We start from the raw sequence: 19,933 nt of genomic DNA on the forward strand, positions 1-19,933 counted from the left end.
GGAGACTGTCCTTCAAATTAATACATGAAAACAACTATACATTTCATATTTCCATCATGTTTTTCCAAAGTTCGATGTTTGACTGGCACTCTTTTAATTAGTACTTTAATTAAGACTTCTTCAGCAATGGTTTAACACCTAACCAACTGTTTGTCTGGATGCACTCAATACCCAATATTCTCATAATGTTAGTGTGCGCTTTTTTTTGTGTGCAGATTTTCTGGAAAATGTAATAAATGCTTGTGCTACATTTGGATAGAAATCTGCTGATAGCTCCTGTAGTTTCATTTTTAAAAAGCCCCACACCATTATCCCGAGGCTAACTGTGTTCCTCGGGGTTTCCCCCTCTTCTGCTTATCGTGGCATTAATCGCCCCTCATACTGCCTCCCCTCCCCCTGCTCCGTAGTCCCCACTCAGGGACAGTCTACGTGTTTTCCTCAGGAGCTAAAGTGCACTGTGCGTTTCCTCACACATCTGGAGAATATGGACCTAACGCTTGTGTTTGAGCATTAAAAAACAAATCGAGTTATACTTCACTGCTGTTTTCCTCATCGTCTTCATCATCTTAATCAGAGCCAGCGGGAGCAGGAAGGAGAGGAAGATGGGCTGCTGCTCGGCACGATGCATGTTGATCCTCCTGTGTTGTCTGCAGTTGGTAAGATTGTTTTCTTCTATGATGTTTCCGCATAAACACAACAGACTATCTTCCCTCTCTGGTGATACTTAACTTACAACTTATACTATTGTAAATCACAAAAAAATTACAAGTAAAAGCAACATTTTAATGAATTAAATACCTGAAAAGACTTGTTGTGTATATAAAAGAAAGTTCATTTGTTGGTGCTTTGAAGCCCTCGTTTATATATATATATATTTATATATATATTTATTTATTTTTCTTTTTTCTGACAATATAACATTATAGTCTTTATATAGTATTGTATTACATATAGGCTACTTAAATACCTGTTAAACACACTCTTTGCTGTTAGATTTGGTGACCTTCCATTCACATGGTCTTTATTAATTCAGGTTTCTGCATCAACTGCAAACTAAAATGAAACAGTAGACGTTAGAGGTGGTTCCAGCTTCTTAAATGAGAATTGCTTCAGCTTTTCTTGGTGTTCTGTTAAAAAAAAATAGAATCTGTGTTTGAAACTGTTGTTCAGACAACACAAGGAATTCGAAGACATCACCTTAAGCTCTGGCTGATTGTGACGAGCCTTTTTACCCACTTTCTGATATTTTATAGAACAAACACTTGGCACATTCTTTGATACTGAACATAAGTATTAGTTGCAGCCCTGTTAAATGTATATATTTTTTTAACCTTGTTAATAGTAAGCTTGTTGCTTATGAAAAGCAGTGAGCGCCCACCAGTACAACCACCACAATAAAAGGCTGCAGCCACTTTGTCCTCCTCCTCTGTGTTTCCCACCCTGCCCCCCTTCATCACTGACTGGGGCTCCGGCCTCAGAGGACTTAACACTTTACCCAGGTCTGTTGTTGTCCCCCATGGCTCAGTTGCCTTGACAACTTGTAAGAATCCAAAATACAACCTTGTGGGATGCACAAGCAAGATATCACCTTCTAACAAGCCAGGGCAGCACAGTGCAACAGAGTGAGTGTCTTAATAAGTCATCATGTCTCTTGACCCCAACAGATAACTGCGCTGGAGAGGCAGATGTTTGACTTCCTCGGCTACCAATGGGCTCCCATCATGATCAACTTCTTCCACATCATCGTGGTCATCCTGGGCCTGTTTGGTGTCATTCAGTACAGGTCACGCTACGTCATTATGGTGAGGGAACTGTCTGGGTTGTTTTTTTTTTGGAGTTACGAAAACGTTTCTGTTAAAGCGTTGAATGTTAGTCTATACCAGTGGTTCCCAGCCTTTTTTGAGGGGTAACTTAGTCTCGCATTGCCAGACGTGGAGGGGGGTCTGGCTAGTCCACATAGCATTCTGGGATGGGAGAAAAACGTGCTGTGGTTTATTGGCATGTCTTTAAACTAGTGCTGTCAAAATAACGCGTTCATTTCGATTAATTAATCTGAGAAAAAATAACGCGTTAAAAAAATTAACGCAGATTAATCCATTCCATATTGACGTTTGCATACAGACGAAAACCTGGTGCCACTGATACAGTGGGGCAAAAAAGTATTTAGTCAGCCACCAATTGTGCAAGTTCTCCCACTTAAAAAGATGAGAGAGGCCTGTAATTTTCATCATAGGTACACTTCAACTATGAGAGACAAAATGAGAAAAAACAATCCAGAAAATCACATTGTAGGATTTTTAATGAATTTATTTGCAAATTATGGTGGAAAATAAGTATTTGGTCAATAACAAGAGTTCATCTCAATACTTTGTTATATACCCTTTGTTGGCAATCACAGAGGTCAAATATTTTCTGTAAGTCTTCACAAGGTCTTCACCCACTGTTGCTGGTATTTTGGCCCATTCCTCCATGCAGATCTCCTCTAGAGCAGTGATGTTTTGGGGCTGTCGCTGGGCAACACGGACTTTCAACTCCCTCCAAAGATTTTCTATGGGGTTGAGATCTGGAGACTGGCTAGGCCACTCCAGGACCTTGAAATGCTTCTTACGAAGCCACTCCTTCGTGTCCGGTGGTGTGTTTGGGATCATTGTCATGCTGAAAGACCCAGCCACGTTTCATCTTCAATGCCCTTGCTGATGGAAGGAGGTTTTCACTCAAAATCTCACAATACATGGCCCCATTCATTCTTTCCTTTACACGGATCAGTCGTCCTAGTCCCTTTGCAGAAAAACAGCCCCAAAGCATGATGTTTCTACCCCCATGCTTCACAGTAGGTATGGTGTTCTTTGGATGCAACTCAGCATTCTTTCCCCTCCAAACACGACAAATTGCGTTTTTACCAAAAAGTTCTATTTTGGTTTCATCTGACCATATGACATTCTCCCAATCCTCTTCTGGATCATCCAAATGCTCTCTAGCAAACTCCAGACGGGCCTGGACATGTACTGGCTTAAGCAGGGGGACACGTCTGGCACTGCAGGATTTGAGTCCCTGGCAGCGTAGTGTGTTACTGATGGTAGCCTTTGTTACTTTGGTCCCAGCTCTCTGCAGGTCATTCACTAGGTCCCCCCGTGTGGTTCTGGGATTTTTGCTCACCGTTCTTGTGATCATTTTGACCCCATGGGGTGAGATCTTGCGTGGAGCCCCAGATCGAGGGAGATTATTAGTGGTCTTGTATGTCTTCCATTTTCTTATACTTTTTTCCACAGTTGATTTCTTCACACCAAGCTGCTTACCTATTGCAGATTCAGTCTTCCCAGCCTGGTGCAGGTCTACAATTTTGTTTCTGGTGTCCTTTGACAGCTCTTTGGTCTTGGCCATAGTGGAGTTTGGAGTGTGACTGTTTGAGATTGTGGACAGGTGTCTTTTATACTGATAACAAGTTCAAACAGGTGCCATTAATACAGGTAACGAGTGGAGGACAGAGGAGCCTCTTAAGGAAGAAGTTACAGGTCTTTGAGAGCCAGAAATCTTGCTTGTTTGTAGGTGACCAAATACTTATTTTCCCGAGGAATTTGCAAATAAATTCATTAAAAATCCTACAATGTGATTTTCTGGATTTGTTTTTCTCATTTTGTCTCTCATAGTTGAAGTGTACCTATGATGAAAATTACAGACCTCTCTCATCTTTTTAAGTGGGAGAACTTGCACAATTGGTGGCTGACTAAATACTTTTTTGCCCCACAGTATGTCTGCGCTTCTCTCTGCTGCTCTGAAACAGACGTTACAGGAAACACAAACCCCGCTGCACGTGACGCTAGTTAACACAATACTCAACAGCAGCTAACGTTAGCCTACCGCTAGCTAGTACCTGGATTAAACACGGTTAAAATGCTGACAGCTAACGCTAAACGGTGTAAAGTGTGACTGTGTTTTACTGTAGAGGATTCAACACCGGGATGTAACAATCTGCAGCTGCCGTCGGAGAAACAACACAGATGGTGCGTTCAATGAAACTGGTAAACTACAGCCTCGTGGTGCATTTGAAGTTATTGTAAATGTCCTTTTCCTATCTGGTTGTTGTTTTGTTGTTTGTTGTCGTTCAACAGCAATTTACTAGTGAAATAAGTTATTGTTATTGTTGTACATTAACACAACATTACACCAACTGTTGTTTAGTACCCTTTTTTTTCTTTTCTTATTTTACTTTCTTAAAAAGTATCGGTTCAGGCACCATTAATTATGTAATCACAGAGTATGTAATTAATTAGATTACATTTTTTAATCAATTGACAGCCCTACTTTAAACCAATCACAATCGCCTTGCGACGGACGGAGCCCCGGTGCCTCTGCAAAATAGCCTCGGAAGGAACTTGTTTGGATGGAACGTGTACGTTCAATGGTTGTTTAAGTCGTGCAACAGAAAACTCAGATTGGACAGATAGTCTAGCTAGCTGTCTGGATTTACCCTGCAGAGATCTGAGGAGCAGTTAACCATAGTCCTCATAAATCCACCGGAGTTTAGAATGCCAACACAAAGAAAGCGGAAGGTAGCGGACATCTGGCCGTAAAGAGTGAAATCCGGCGGAACTTCCAGCAGCAACGGAGCAATCCCAGAAGTGGAATGTCGTGGATATAGACTAGGGTTAACTTAGTTCGACATTTTGGGAAATACACTTGTTTGTTAGATACACAGATGTATGCCTCGCTCATGTCTGTAGGGTATAGCGTAAGCATAGCATAAAGAGTTGAAACAGCTGGTCAAATGGTAACAAAATCCACCAACTGAAACCTCTAAAGACCATTATGTGTTATTAACACATTACTGCTCTCGGCCAAGATTAGTCCTGCGAATAACCCCCTGTAAAATGCCAAATTGATGTTTTTGTACGGATTAAACAAACAAGATGTAATGGTGGTAATTAGTGAGCTTTAGAGATGCGGTTTTTCTTGCCTTTGGACAGACCCAGGCTAGCTGTTTCCACCTGTTTCCAGTCTCTATGCTAAGCTAAGCTAAGGTTATTGTCTCCTGACCGTAGCTTCATGTTTAACCTACAGATATGAGAGTGGCATCAATCTCCTTCACCTAAATGCAAAAAAAAAGTGAATAAGGCTTTAACACATTTCCCAAAATATCAAACTTAAAATGGAAACTGTCCAGTTATGACGCCTCATCACACATGCAATTCAACCAAAGAGGGAATTTGATTTAGTCAACGAGAGAAAACAGCTGCTGTGATATGCAGAGTAAAAAAGCATATTACTGATTGAATGTCAAGAGATGTGCGTTTGTATGAGTGTGTGCATGAGGGCTGTGAACCACAATGACAATGTGAGAGCTGAGTTGTACTAGGCTACATAACGTTTATTATTACAATTTTATTAATAAGAATAAAACCAATTATTGAAATATGAGATTGTATGATTCATAGTGTTTCATTTGAAGCATTTTTGAAACAGTAATAGTATCCAGTGTTTCACAAAAAAGATAAAAAAAACATTTAGAAAAAAAAGTTAGAAAAACAGTACACAGTTTTGTGCAGTGGCGGAAGAAGTATTCAGATCCTTTACTTAAGTAAAAGTACTAATACCCCACTGTAAAAAATACTCTGTTACAAGTAAAATTACTGCATTGGAAATGTTACTTAAGTAAAAGTATGTTAGTATCATCAAGAAAATGTAAAAGTACTCAATGCAGACATTTTTAGAAAGTTGAAACGATCAAAAGTGTTCTGTCAATCAACTAAGTTTTTAATGGTCTAATCATTTCAGCTGGTCTTATCAGCCGTTATATTGTTGGGTAGTTTAATTTATAATAAAATATTGTATTTTATAAATTGTAGTGTTTTGTATGGAAAAGAAATATTAAGTAACTAGCTGTCAGATTAATGTAGTGGAGTAAAAAGTACAATATTTCTCTCTGAAATGTAGCGGAGTAGAAGTAGAAAGTGGAATTAAAAGAAAAGACTTAGAAAATATCTAATTGTGATTATTTTGACTGATATTGCGATTGTGATATGATTCACGATATTGGAGGGAATGATCATTTTTGTATTGTTATTTTAAAATATTTTTTTTAAATAATTATAGTGTGATTTTTGTGAGGATCTGTACCAAACAGAGATTTTTTTTTTAAGTCTGTAGGATACGATTTGTGGGCCGGGACGTCTCTGCAGCACCACAATACACAATACAGGTGTACATTCAGAATGGTTTGACACATATTTTACCTTAAACAAAAATTGCGCCCCCCCCTCCCTGCATTTTGGGTATTGCACTAGTCCATATTGCGATTTCGATAAAATTGTGATTAATTGTGCAGCCCTAACAGTACTTGAGTAAATCTACTTAGTTACATTCCACTGGTTTGGTGTAACACAAATATTTGTCCTTCTCGCCTAGATTTATCTTTATACACTTTCAGAGTTAGGACATTTGTAAGGAAAGAAAAAAGGAGCCCTGAGCTACATTACAGGCACGTTGAAGAATTGTGAGTTTTATTAACGTTGTTTAACAATGTTTCTGTTTCCTCAGTACCTGCTGTGGATGTTGTTGTGGGTCGGCTGGAATGTCTTTGTTAGCTGTCTCTACTTGGATTTGGGAGGCCTTTCAAAGGTAGGTCTAATGGTCACGGAAGTGTCAGATAATTAGAGACTCGCACAGCTTCAGCTTCTAAATACAGTGTTCAGCTCTTCTCATGTCTCAGGACCTGCAGTCACATGATCAACACTCTGTTTACATTACTTGGGCGCCTGGGTAGCTCACCTGGTAGAGCAGGCACCCATATGCAGAGGCTCAGTCCTTGACGCAGCCGCTCAGGGTTCGAGTCCGACCTGCAGCCATTTGCTGCATGTCTTCCCCCTCTCTCTCCCCTTTCCTGTCTACAGCTGTCCTGTCTATTAAAGGCTAAAGTGTCCAAAAATATCTTTAAAAAAAAACACTTGTTTTCAGTCACAGAATATTTAGTGTTATGAAGTGACCAGTGGTGCAATGTAACTAAGGGCATTTACTCAAGTACTGTACTTAAGTACAAATTTGAGGTACTTGTACTTTACTTGAGTCTTTTCTTTTCATGCCACTTTCTACTTCTACTCCGCTACATTTCAGAGAGAAATATTGTTCTTTTTACTCCACTACATTCATCTGACAGCTTTACAATTTAAGATTTTTGCACACAAAACACATGTAGTTTATAAAATAAAATGTTTCATTATAGATTAAACTACCCAACAATATAACGGCCAAGAAGACCAGCTGAAATGATGAGACCATTAAACACACAACAGTTTGGATCGTTTCCAGTTTCTGAAATGGGAGGATTTTTCTGCATTTAGTACGTAAAATAAATTGTAAGTAAATTGTCCTCATGATACTTACATACTTTTACTTAAGTAACGTTTTGAATGCAGGACTTTTACTTGTAACAGAGTATTTTTGCAGTGTGGTATTCATACTTTTACTTAAGTAAAGGACCTGAATACTTCTTCCACCACTGGAAGTGACAGAAGCTTCTGCTTCTGCTTCCGGTCTGCATTGGAAAATATATTTAATTGGCATTTCTTCTGTTCTGGACTTTATTGCAGTTTTTAGTTTTGTTGCAGATGTATCACTTGTATTTTGCTCTTTTAAATTGTCTGTACAACGCCTTCAACCTACAGTACCTCTGTGTATGAAACATGCTTTATTAATAAAACTGCCTTGCCTTTATTGATGATGACGGCAATATTTCGACGAAAATGATCAGTGTTAGTATTAAATAATTCTAATAATGATAAGTAATAGTAATACAAATGTGTGGGCAGTTGTACCTGTGGTAGTATTGGTTTAAGCAGGAGTTAAAATAATGAACTGATTGCTTGATTAGTTGACAGGAAATGTAATGTAAATACTTTTTAATGTACCTATGGTGAACCTGAGAATGTAGTTTTAGAACGTCTTTGGGCTCTGATAATGAACAAATGACTTAAAATAAATGCATCAATTAATCCAATTATAATTTCACAAGTCTCTTACCACCACAGAACGTATCCCTCATCACTGTGTTGTGTTTTCATACTGTAAAGCATAACTATACAGCACTTTTCACAAAGTACATACATTAATTGACATCTCCTGTCTTCACTTTGTATTATTTAGCTAAATCATAACTCTGCAAGACCAGACAAAAACCAGAGCGTTCAAAATGAACTGAAGCTGCCGGCTTTTAATAATAAATACACTTTAAGATCCTGTTTCTATACAAATACTAAAAATAAAAATGAAATCCAATATTACATATACATTCAAATGAATGCTGTCTTCTTTTTAAAAAGTATTTACTTTAAAAAAAAAAAAAGAAAGTTGTTGCTTAGCCCTTGTATATTAGATTTGCTGTGTTGTTTAATTTGTTACTTTTATTGTTTCTCTGTTTCTTTTTATGTTTTTTGTCCTCAGGCCCACAGCTCGTAATGTTTATCATTGCTCTGCCGTTTATCCTGATGAAGAAATGTTTTTCCTGATGAAGAAATGAGAAATGTATAGCTTAATCAATGTTGGAAATAATCCTTAGAAGTAGCCCCAGACAGGATCCATGTTCACACTACACCTGATCCTTGTTGCAGGTCACATTTCTTTCTAGAGATGTTACAATACCATTTTTTCTGTCCCGATACCGATTCCGATACCTGAACTTGCGTATCGGTACCGATAACCGATCCAATATGAGTGTGTTAAAAAATACATATATTTTATTATGTTTTAACAGCTGTATAACACTAACCACATATGGATATGACATGATTGCTGTCATTGTTGTTAAACCCTTTGTGAAACATGAACAAACACAAACAATGAACGCCGTAGAACGTTTTTTTATTATCCAGTTTGACTGTCAGTCATAACAGAAAAAGAACATAAATAAACTATTTTTGAAGTAAATTTTCTTCGGCACTAAATTCTGTGGTATTGGATTGGTACATAAACTCCAGTACTTGCCGATACCTTTTACCAGCATAGATTTTAGGCAGTATCGGAGGCTTTTTTGATACTGGTGTCAGTATCGGAACGTCTCTATTTCTCGCCCATCTTTTTTCAGCAGGATTTTAGAACTTTCTACTGCTCAAAGTTCAATAAAGCAAATCTTTAGGAACCTAAGAGCTGAGAAGTTGCCTTAACATGTCTTCTGCCTGTTTTGTCACTGCAGGACAGTGATATCCTCTCCCTGGGAGTATCGTTGCACCGCTCGTGGTGGAAGGATAACGGGCTGAGGTGTGGGAGTGAGGACCTTCCCTCCGCTGGGTGGCAGAACCAGCAGAACCAGCAGAACCCCGAGCTGACCACAGTGCTGAGCTGCTGGCTGGAATACCAGTACATAGAAGTCCTGCACTGCATTGTCCAGCTACTCATATCGGTGAGTCTCTGTCACACATTACTTCACATTACACATTTATGCCGGATGTCACTCTTTTGGGCCGTATGTCCGTTACCTAACGCTTACTTTGTGTTGGCATTTTAAATTTGGTCAATTTGACTATGGTTAACTGCTCCTTAGATCTCTGCAGGGTAAATCCAGACAGCTAGCTAGACTATCTGTCCAATCTGAGTTTTCTGTTGCATGACTAAAACAACTTTTGAACGTACACATGTTCCACCAAAACAAGTTCCTTCCCGAGGCTATTTTGCAGTAGGGATGCACCGAATCCAGATTTTTGGGGTTTGGCCGAATATTGAATCCACTGGTTAAGATTCTGCCGAATCCGAAACCAAATACCGAATCCTACTCCCATCCTCAGTCCATTAAGTAAACAACATCCACAGCCTCTAAAATAGTTAAATGTAACAACTTAATGTTGAATTCACACGATCTTTTCACATCGTAGGAAAGCACATCGCTATCGCCAGATGAGTAACAATTTTGTTTGGCAAATTTTTGCTAACCAGTGTATGATGAAGGTGTTGTGAAATGTTTGTTTAAAGCACTTAAATAAGAAATTATAGTGTGATTAAAACTCACTATTTACATTATTTACAGTACTTGATTTACAGCTGATATATGAAAAGGTACACAACCTTATTTGTTTAACAGTAATTTAGTTTTACTGCGACCCATCACAGGAAGTGCTTTTATTTTGAAGTAGCCTACACGGAAGTTGTCTGTTGTGTACTCTTGCTAGCTTACTGAGATGAACGTGAGACGCTAGATGCAAAACATGTCCGTCAAGCTTAAATTGTTCACTTTCTTGTGTAAAACGGCAACATATTGAACAGTAAACAGTAATTTTTGGTCGTCATTCGAAGCCATTCCACTATAGAAGGCATGTTGGGTGGGTGAAATTAGAAAGCTAACATTAGCTAACGAGCAGTAGCCGAGTAGGGTTTGGTTCGCTGGAAAAAACTTCTAAGGTTCGGCAGAAACCGAACGCCGTCAAAAAGCTCAATATTCGGCCGAATCTGAACCCGAATCCTGGATTCGGTGCATCCCTATTTTGCAGTGGCACAGTGGCTCTGCCCGGTGCTTAGCGCCGCCCATGATGATTGTGATTGATTTAAAGAAATGCCAACAAACCAGAGCACATTTTTCTCCCATCCCGGAATGCTGTGTGGACTAGCCAAACCCTCCTTGGCAGTGCTGTGGAGGAAGGTCTGGCAATGCGAGAAAATGTCGATAGAATTACTCGATGGTGCTTTTAAAACATAGCAACAGCAACTCTAAATTGGAAAACAGGCCTGGAACATTTAAAAATGGCACCACATTATTACACCAAGGTCTAGTGGTGGTAAAGTTCATTTACTGCGATCCTGTATCTTCTCGTTTGTGGCAGTTAGTGACGCAAATCAAAGCTTTTGAAGTATGTTCCATCTTCCTAAATGTGCACATTGGCTTTGCCTTTTTCTGTTTGTGTAGTCAGAATTTTCTCAATTCAGCTCAATTCAATGTAACTTTATTTATCCCTGACGGGCAATTGTATGCAGCAGCTCGCCACCCAGCTACACACACACACACACACACACACACACACACACACACACACACACACACACACACACACAGTAGATACTGTAGGAAAGTACTGTTGATCACAAAACTAAAAACATTCAAAAGCTGTTAGCTTAAAGACCATGTGTGGAATTTGTAATAAATAACTATAAATATCTAAAGATATACAAAGAAAGCAGCAAACTGTTCTTACACAACCAAAGGTGACAGTCCAAGTTTTTGGAACATTTAAATACATTTGTATTTCTGTCAAAGTTCAATATTTTTTATACTTTTGTCAATTACTGTAGTTAACATTTGGGAAATATTTTGTTTATGATTTAGTTTTTACGTCACTGCCAGAAACTCCCTGATTGAGTTCCCATGGTCCAATTCTTTTCATACAAATCACTCAGTGAGCACAAAATTCCTACGAGATCAACCTGATGTTGTGACTTTGCTGTAGATAATTACACAGACTGACACTTTCTTGTTTGTTTTTTTTCATCATACTTTCCCTTTTAATTCACGTTGGTATGAGTTTTCTACGGTGGCCGACAGGGGCAAACGCCCTGCAACTTCAGAAAACACACACAAATAGACAAAACACAAGCAAATTAAGAAAACAACTTTATTAATTTGACAACACATGCGCAGCATTCAGCAAACGTGCTGCAAATACACACATACACACACCAAATACATAAACGCACCCATACACGCAAATACACACAACACAACCAAATACATAAACACACTGCAAATACACACAACACAACCAAATACATAAACGCACTGCAAATACACACAACACAACCAAATACATAAACACACTGCAAATAAACACAACACAACCAAATACATAAAGCACACTGCAAATAAACACAACACAACCAAATACATAAACGACACTGCAAATACACACATCACAACCAAATACATAAACGCACTGCAAATACACACAACACAACCAAATACATAAAGCGCACTGCAAATACACACAACACAACCAAATACATAAACGCACTGCAAATACACTCACAAATACATAAACACACTGCACACACATACACTAAGCCAGCACTGCAAATACACACAACACAACCAAATATATAAGCACTGCAAATACACACTACAACCAAATACATAAGCACTGCAAATACACACAACACAACCAAATACATAAACGCACTGCAAATACACACAACACAACCAAATACATAAACGCACTGCAAATGCACACAACACAACCAAATACATAAACGCACTGTCAAATACACACAACACAACCAAATACATAAACGCACTGCAATACACACACACAACCAAATACATAAGCACTGCAAATATGAAAGCTTGATGCAAAAGAAAAAGCACACAAACCCAGAAAACAAATGCAACAAAAAACGCAGCATCCAGATTACACAACGGAAGTTCTCCAGACCTTTTTTATTTTTTTATGCTTTGACTTTTTTATTTGCAGCGCTTATGTATTTGGTTGTGATGTGTGATTTGCAGTCAATTGCTGAATGCTGCGCATTTGTTGTCAAATTAATGAAGTTGTTTATTTTTTTTGCATGGCTTCTTTTTTCGGGGTTTGTGTGCTTTTCTTTTTGCATCGTTTTTATTTGCAGCGCGTTATGTATTTGGTTGTGATGTGTGTATTTGCAGCGCGTTTGCTGAATGCTGCGCATGTGTAATTTGCTTGTGTTTTGTCTATTTGCATGTATTTTCTTAAGTTGCAGGGCGTTTGCCCCTGTCGGCCACCGTAGTTTTCTCTCACTGCACATATGAGACTGTAGATCTGCAGGTGTTATCAGTGACATTAAGAAGCAGATAAATGGAATTCTGCTATTATTAACTTTATTATTTACACCTGTGCTTTTACCACTGTGATATGTCAAAATGTCCAAGAATTGTTTTAATGTTATCACCGTCAAGATAATGTTTCTAAAATATGCTTTGTGATGAATAATGTGCTTTTAAAACATAAAATAAAAATAATTGAGGACAATTAAAAAAAATAAAAATTATTCCCTTCATGTTGTTCATGTGTTAATTCCTGTAGCTCCCGGGATTTGTTTATGCCTGCTACGTCGTCAGCACTTTCTCAGATGAGGAAGACAGCTGTAAGTATGCTCCTGATCAATCATGGACATTATTCATATGGTTTATGGCAAATATAATACATTTTTACATACATTATCCATCCAATTTTAGGCATATTTTATCTCCTTAAAGTATAAAAGAATGCTTTTTACAACATTTGCCATCCCATTTAGTTTTTTACACTGAGGTTGATTTGCTTTGTATCTTTTATTTACGTTGTTCTTTCTTATTTTAGTTAATTTCTTTGGTGAATTCAGTCATCCATCCAAACCCTCTCAGTTGTTCTTCTAGTGTAAAGACCTGTGGGTAGGTTTAGTGGCATGATTGCCATTACCTTTTATTTTCCACCCATTCTATCGATGTCATTGTTCATCTCATTTGTTCAGCATCTCATACACAACATGTTTTTCTATATTTTTGCTTAGATTATAAATAACCACACAAATAAAGTGGTTGAGGAAAGACGAGAAGGAACCTAGCAGAAGGGAAGACAACTTTGAAGACTGTCATTGTGACATTGTTTCAGCCTGGTTCTCAAAACCTCCTGTCACAGATGCTGAACCTCACTGTGCACAAACTGTACACACTGTCCTGAGTCAAGAGGAGAATTTCACTCTTTAAAACATGCAGACCTATTCATGACATGTTTTTTTCTCAGGCCTAAAATGCTGTAAATCTAGATTTTAATCTACCTCTGTGTGTGTGTGTGTGTGTGTGTGTGTGTGTGTGTGTGAGTGATAGAAACCACTAGATAGTTCAAGTACAAAAGAAAAGTGTGATTTGAAAGATGTAAATAAGTCACAAATTATTTCTGGTGTGTATATTCATGTATAGAGGCTCAGTCCTAGCTGCAGCGGCTGCTGGTTCAATTCCGACCAGCTGCCCTTTGCTGCATGTCATTTCCCCTCTCTCTCTCCTTTCATGTCTAAGCTGTCCTATCAAATAAAGGCCTAAAATAATCTTGGCAAAACATTGGCAGTTGTTTTGTGTCTCTTTGTGGTTGTTTGCCCCTTTTGTAGTTACTTTGTGTCTCTTTGCAGTTGCTTTGCATCTCTTTCTAGTCCTTTATGTTTATTTTGCAGGTGAAGGCCTGGGGGGGGCCTGACACTTTGGGCCCCTAGGCCTGTGTCTGGTAGGCCCGTTCAGTAATCCATCCATGCAATACCCTTATTCCCACTAAACCAAAGTCTCTGTAGATATATATGTGTGTATAAGGATTTGTATATAAGTAACTGTATATTTTGTTTCATTTTATTCCATTCTAATTTAAAGGTTTGTATTTATTAGCCTATATGTGTGTCTACTGTTGCATACAATTCATATTTCATTGTGCAACTTTGTGTTGTAAATTGACAAAAAAGAACCTTGAACACTTAGGAGCAAACATATTGCTCTGCCACAATTGTATAGGCTTAGAACAGTACCTATATACTTTTCAAAGCTTAATTAATTAGAAAACAATGTTTTTCAGTAAATGTAATGTAAATACGGGCACTGCTGCTGCTAGGTAGCCGTGGACGCGTGCTTTACGTCAACGACGTCATTTCCGGTACGCAGACCCCGGATGAAGCTGCCATTGGGGCAAGTGAGCAGGGCCACTGAGGCTGGTTGGATTTTAATTTCACGGTGAGGGGTTCGGAGCGGATTGAAGCCCCGCTGGATTGATGTCGACAGGGCAGCGCGGAGTGCCAGCAAGGGCTACGACGAGCAAACGGTCCGCGCCGAGCACAGACACCGCCGGCTAACGGCTGCTGCTAACTGTGTTTAACTGCAAGCAAACTACCGCGGAGCAGGGAAACAGCTTCTCCAGCCATTAGCCTCTGCACACAGCGGAGTTTGTGCAGTTTACACACTGTACGTGTTGTCAGGGTTTTTCAGTCTAACACAACACCTGGTGGATGAATGATGTCTGCCGCTAGTATTGACCCTCAGGTAAGCAGCGAGGTGTGTGTGTGTGTGTGTGTGTGTGTGTGTGTGTGTGTGTGTGTGTGTGTGTGTGTGTGTGTGTGTGTGTGTGTGTGTGTGTGTGTGTCCGGAAAAACAGCGTTTTTTAATTTTACTGTATGTGAGTCAGGTTTCCAGAGGAGATGTATAAACATGTCGGTGTGCAGCTAGGATAATGTGGTATGCTTTAAATAACATTGGAGACCCATGCAAGCGTTGTGTTTTTCTCCTTTCACATGCATTCCTCCTTTTAATGTGACCACTAAGACATCGAAAGGACAAGATGCAAGCAAAGGTAAGAAGATAAATGTCTCCTGAACCTACAGATGTTGCATATTACCCGTTTAGCAACTGATACTTCATATCAGATACAACTGACCCATGTTTCGTTGTAGCCAACAGAGAAACTCCAACAATGTTTACATAGCATTAAATAATGTCGTTACAATGCATCATTACATATTTTATCCATATGTTTGCTTTGTAGTTGTATGGAGGCACATACATCATCGTAAAGGGAAACGGCTTATCAATGGAAAGCACCTTGCAGATATTTTAGGCTTCATCATAGACTTCAGCATTGATTTGGGAGTATGTGTACATTCCAGCTTTGACAACAGTTTGATTTTATTGCAGCCTTTCCAGTTTCAGTGCAGAATGGCTCCCTCCACCAGAAGGATACCGTTCATGACAATGACTTTGAGCCTTATCTCACCAACCAGTCTAATCAGGTAGGAAACACCTGTGAATTGTCTTTTGTGACACTAAAATAATTTAATATCACCGCATTTTCTTGCTCTAACAAATTATCTTTACTCTATTTCTGTTTGTAGAATAACAGCTATCAATCCATGACAGACCCTTACCTGTCCAGCTACTATGCCCCCTCCATTGGATTTCCTTACCCTCTCAGTGAGGCTCCTTGGTCTACAGGAGGTGACCCACCAATTCCCTACCTGACACCCTATGCCCCCCTCAACAATGGAGACCATCACTTCATGCACGACACAGTGTTTGGGCAGCCGGGTGGGCTCAGCAGCAGCATCTATCCTCACAGGTTTAACTTTTTCCCAGAGAACCCGGCCTTCTCAGCCTGGGGCACCAGTGGTTCTCAGGGCCAGCAGACTCAGAGCTCAGCCTATGGGGGGAGTTACAGCTACCCACCCAGCTCTCTAGGAGGCACTTTAGTCCCTGATGGCCAGACAGGTTTCCATAGTGACACCCTGAGCAAGGCTCCAGGTATGAACAGCCTAGAGCAGGGCATGCTGGGCCTAAAAATAGGTGGAGATGTGACAGGAAGTGGCTCGGGTGTGAAGAGTGCAGGTTCTCTTGGAGGTGGCAATGTAGCTGCAGCTGTTGCCACGGGCAACGGCGGCACACCAGTTGGAATGCCCCCTCCGAAACCTACATCGTGGGCTGCTATTGCTAGTAAACCTGCCAAGCTGCAGCAACAAAAGACCAAGAACAAACCTGGCACACCCATAGCTGGAGGAGGTCTGCCTCCACCCCCCATTAAACACAACATGGACATTGATACATGGGATAATAAAGGGGCTGCTACTAAGATGGCCCCTCCTTTGCCCTCCCACCACCATCACCACCACCACCACCACCAGCAGCAGCAACAGCAGCACCAGCTTCACTCCCATGCTTCCAGTCTCCTGCCTCCCCTTCAACAGTCCCTACAGTCTGCCCAGTCCCTCGTGCAGCAGATGACCATGCAGGGTCCTCCTCCTCCACAGTCTTACCATAACCACAACTCCGCTCCAACACCTCAGACCCGCTGGGTAGCGCCACGCAATCGCAACTTGTGCTACGGTGGCGGAAGCCTGGACAGCAGCGGCTCCTCTAACGGAGGCGGTATTGGTAACGGAGGTGGAGGGGGCGGGGCCGTGACTCCAGAGCCGGGATCAGAGTCCCACCCTGTGCTGGAGAAGCTGCGGGCGGCCCACAGCTACAACCCCAAGGAGTTTGACTGGAACCTGAAAAACGGACGCGTGTTCATCATCAAGAGCTACTCTGAGGACGACATCCACCGCTCCATCAAGTACTCCATCTGGTGCAGCACGGAGCACGGCAACAAGCGTTTGGACACGGCCTTCAGAGCTATGAACTCTAAAGGTCCCGTATACTTGTTGTTCAGTGTCAACGGCAGCGGCCATTTCTGCGGCGCGGCGGAAATGCGCTCGCCTGTGGACTACGGCACCAGCGCTGGCGTTTGGGCGCAGGACAAGTGGAAGGGCAAGTTTGACGTGAACTGGTTGTTTGTTAAGGACGTGCCCAATAGCCAGCTGCGCCACATCCGCCTGGAGAACAATGACAACAAGCCAGTCACCAACTCTCGTGACACCCAGGAGGTTCCTCTGGAAAAGGCGAAGCAGGTGCTCAAGATTATCGCCCAGTTCAAACACACCACCTCAATCTTTGATGACTTTTCCCACTATGAGAAGAAGCAGGAGGAGGAGGAGGTGGTGAGAAAGGTATTTCCTTTAGACATGACATTTTTGAAATAGAGGCGTAAAGATATTTAGGGACTGTACGAAATCTGTTGGGGGGGGGGGTGTAGCAGAGAAATCTTATGCGTCACTTTAATAAAGCAAGGCCCTCTCTAGTGTTATTAATATTTTCTTTGGACCCTCCCCCTGGACTAATAAATAGTATTGAACTGGTACAATTCCTTTTAATTTAAGCCCCGTAATATTTTTGCCGAACCCGGATTCCAAATAACAAAACACAAAAATCTGATTTTTTTTTTTAGATGTGAAGATGTTGTCAAATATGCGATTAGTTGTCTGTCATACTTAAATCACTTACAGAATTCGGAGTTGCGTTACCAGGCATGTTAACCAGGTGTGTTTTGGTGCTGTTTAAGCTTTAATGTATGTCTGACTGTCCCAATACAGAGATACAGAGACATGACTGCTGTCTCCTGCACACGGCAAAACACAACTGAATGCCCCATGGCACACATAAATGCCATCTTGTTGATGTAACTGTTTGATGTTTTTTTTTTTTATGTTAGAAATGTTAGAAAGGAAAGCTGAAATAAAATATGAATATGAGGAAGAAAAAGATCCTTTCCTGCTCTCCCGAAAAGTCAGACTACCCTCCCCCTTTTCTGACTTCCCTCTCCCTGCCCAATAACAGTTGTACAGTCCCTTATTTGTAAGCTGGTTTCTTTTTACTTAACATTTGTATCTATTAGTGATTTATTTGAAATGATTGGAGCATTTACTGATGAAATATCTAAATATAAGTGATGATTGTATTTCTAATGTAACTTTTCAATAAGACTTTGCATGTTTTGTTTAACAGAGCTATGAGCCTGCCCCAATACAGAGCCGATCCCGAATTGATCAGGTAAAGTCTGTTATCTTAATTAATATGAGTATTGAGATATATATATATATATATATATGTGTATGTATCTATCTATCACACTGTATGACAAATGTATGCATAATCACATACGTATATGAAGTCATCAAATTGATCTTTAATGCATTCAACTAGGTTCCACTATTCACACCAGACAAAACAACTTCAGTATCTCATTTAGTTTTTCTATAATTCAAATTTGCTCAGACTTATTAATTTAAACAACATATTTTAGTAAAACGATCACACAATGTGGTCAAATTATAACAATATAATTCCGCTGAAAGTCGAATGTCCAGCTCCTAGAATATTACAGGTGTGAGTCATGTGATATTGATTAATCTGTCTAACAATGTCTTGATTTATTTATTTATTTTTTTATTCCCCCTTTTATTCAGGATCGTCAAAAGTAAACAGAAGACAACTGTCGATGAAATTTAAATTAAAAAAGGAAACACAAAGACATATAGAAATTGAAAACTAATATTTTCTTTCTATTTAATTTTGTTGACTTTGGCTCACGTCAAACTTTTGACCCACAATGCTCCTGGCTCCCAGTCTTTAAGATGTATTTGCGTGCAGGGATGAAGCTAGTTCCTCCAGTTGAATCGCTTCAATAATATATATTTTCTTGTTTTGTCTGTATTTTTTCAGCCTTACAAATCTCTATCGCTACCCCGGAACTTGCATTCTTAACTAAATATAAGTAACAAATATCTGCACGTCTGTTTTTGAAAGTCTCTTGACAACATGCTGCTGATATTCAGTGACTGTTCACTTTGTGGTCTGTGTTGGAGAAATGTTAAGTGCTTGTAATGGTTAACGAGTGAACAAGACTTTATTGACAAATGTCTGCTATCTGTTTGTGGCCAGTTGTATTTTACATTATCAGACCGAAAAAAAATATGCCACTTTTTTTTCATGTATGGGCTGTTTCACTTTGGTGGGGGAATGTGTACACTGAAAGTTCCTGTATGCATAGAAATAATCGTGCAAGGTTGTGACGTTAGAAAGCGTAAATGTTAGGAAAATATTTTGAATAATGTATCACCTGGCTTACAACTGGTTCAATCTGGTGCAGAATATATGGGATGTTGTCTCTCCTAGAGCGGAGCCTTAACATTTCTTTTTAGTACTAAATTAAAATTAATTTTTTCTTTTTCCAGAACTGTACCTCAAAATCTTTCAGCTAGAGATTCAGGGTTGGAATGTCTAGAGATCAAACACTCTTAAAGGTGGTCCCTCTCTTTCTTATTTGAAGGATGGAATAACAAATACACTGTATGAGTTCAGTTTTTTTTAACGACACAAAATTTGGTGTCTGTTTATTTCCCTTAAACAATGACTTTTATTTCTCTGCTGTTCAAACAGGAGGTCTGTTTGTAAAAAAAAATAAATAAATAAATAAAAAAAATCTGGAGGAAATGTAGCATGTACTGCTTTTAAAACTCAAGCCAGGCCTATCACTTTGTTTTTCTTTTTGTTTCTTGTTCTTTCTTAACTAAATTATAATCTTGGCATCATTTTCATTGCTATAACCTGTCCACA

At 39.7% G+C, this 19,933-nt stretch overlaps 2 protein-coding genes across 3 annotated transcripts; both read left to right on the forward strand.

Annotated features, from left to right (window-relative positions):
* The first annotated feature begins 602 nt into the window (after positions 1-602).
* On the forward strand, positions 603-13,354 carry nkain5 (sodium/potassium transporting ATPase interacting 5). The gene is made up of 6 exons (XM_078254033.1): positions 603-656; positions 1,665-1,802; positions 6,535-6,615; positions 9,182-9,388; positions 13,023-13,083; positions 13,299-13,354. The coding sequence occupies exons 1-6, from the start codon at positions 603-605 to the stop codon at positions 13,352-13,354; spliced, it is 597 nt and encodes a 198-aa protein (XP_078110159.1).
* Positions 13,355-14,615: 1,261 nt separating this feature from the next.
* ythdf1 (YTH N6-methyladenosine RNA binding protein F1) lies at positions 14,616-19,772 on the forward strand. Of its 2 annotated transcripts, none has more exons than XM_078255611.1 (6): positions 14,616-14,995; positions 15,275-15,302; positions 15,644-15,738; positions 15,841-17,487; positions 18,323-18,367; positions 18,784-19,772. In XM_078255611.1, exons 1-6 carry the CDS (start codon positions 14,966-14,968, stop codon positions 18,796-18,798), a joined length of 1,860 nt encoding a protein of 619 aa, XP_078111737.1. In that variant the 5' UTR covers positions 14,616-14,965; the 3' UTR covers positions 18,799-19,772. The 2 variants fall into 2 exon arrangements, with proteins under 2 accessions (XP_078111737.1, XP_078111736.1); XM_078255610.1 differs by having other exon boundaries at positions 19,552-19,772.
* The last annotated feature ends 161 nt before the right edge of the window (positions 19,773-19,933 follow it).

The sequence above is a fragment of the Sander vitreus genome, chromosome 7 (genome assembly GCF_031162955.1).
Source record: "Sander vitreus isolate 19-12246 chromosome 7, sanVit1, whole genome shotgun sequence".
Lineage (NCBI taxonomy): Eukaryota > Metazoa > Chordata > Actinopteri > Perciformes > Percidae > Sander > Sander vitreus.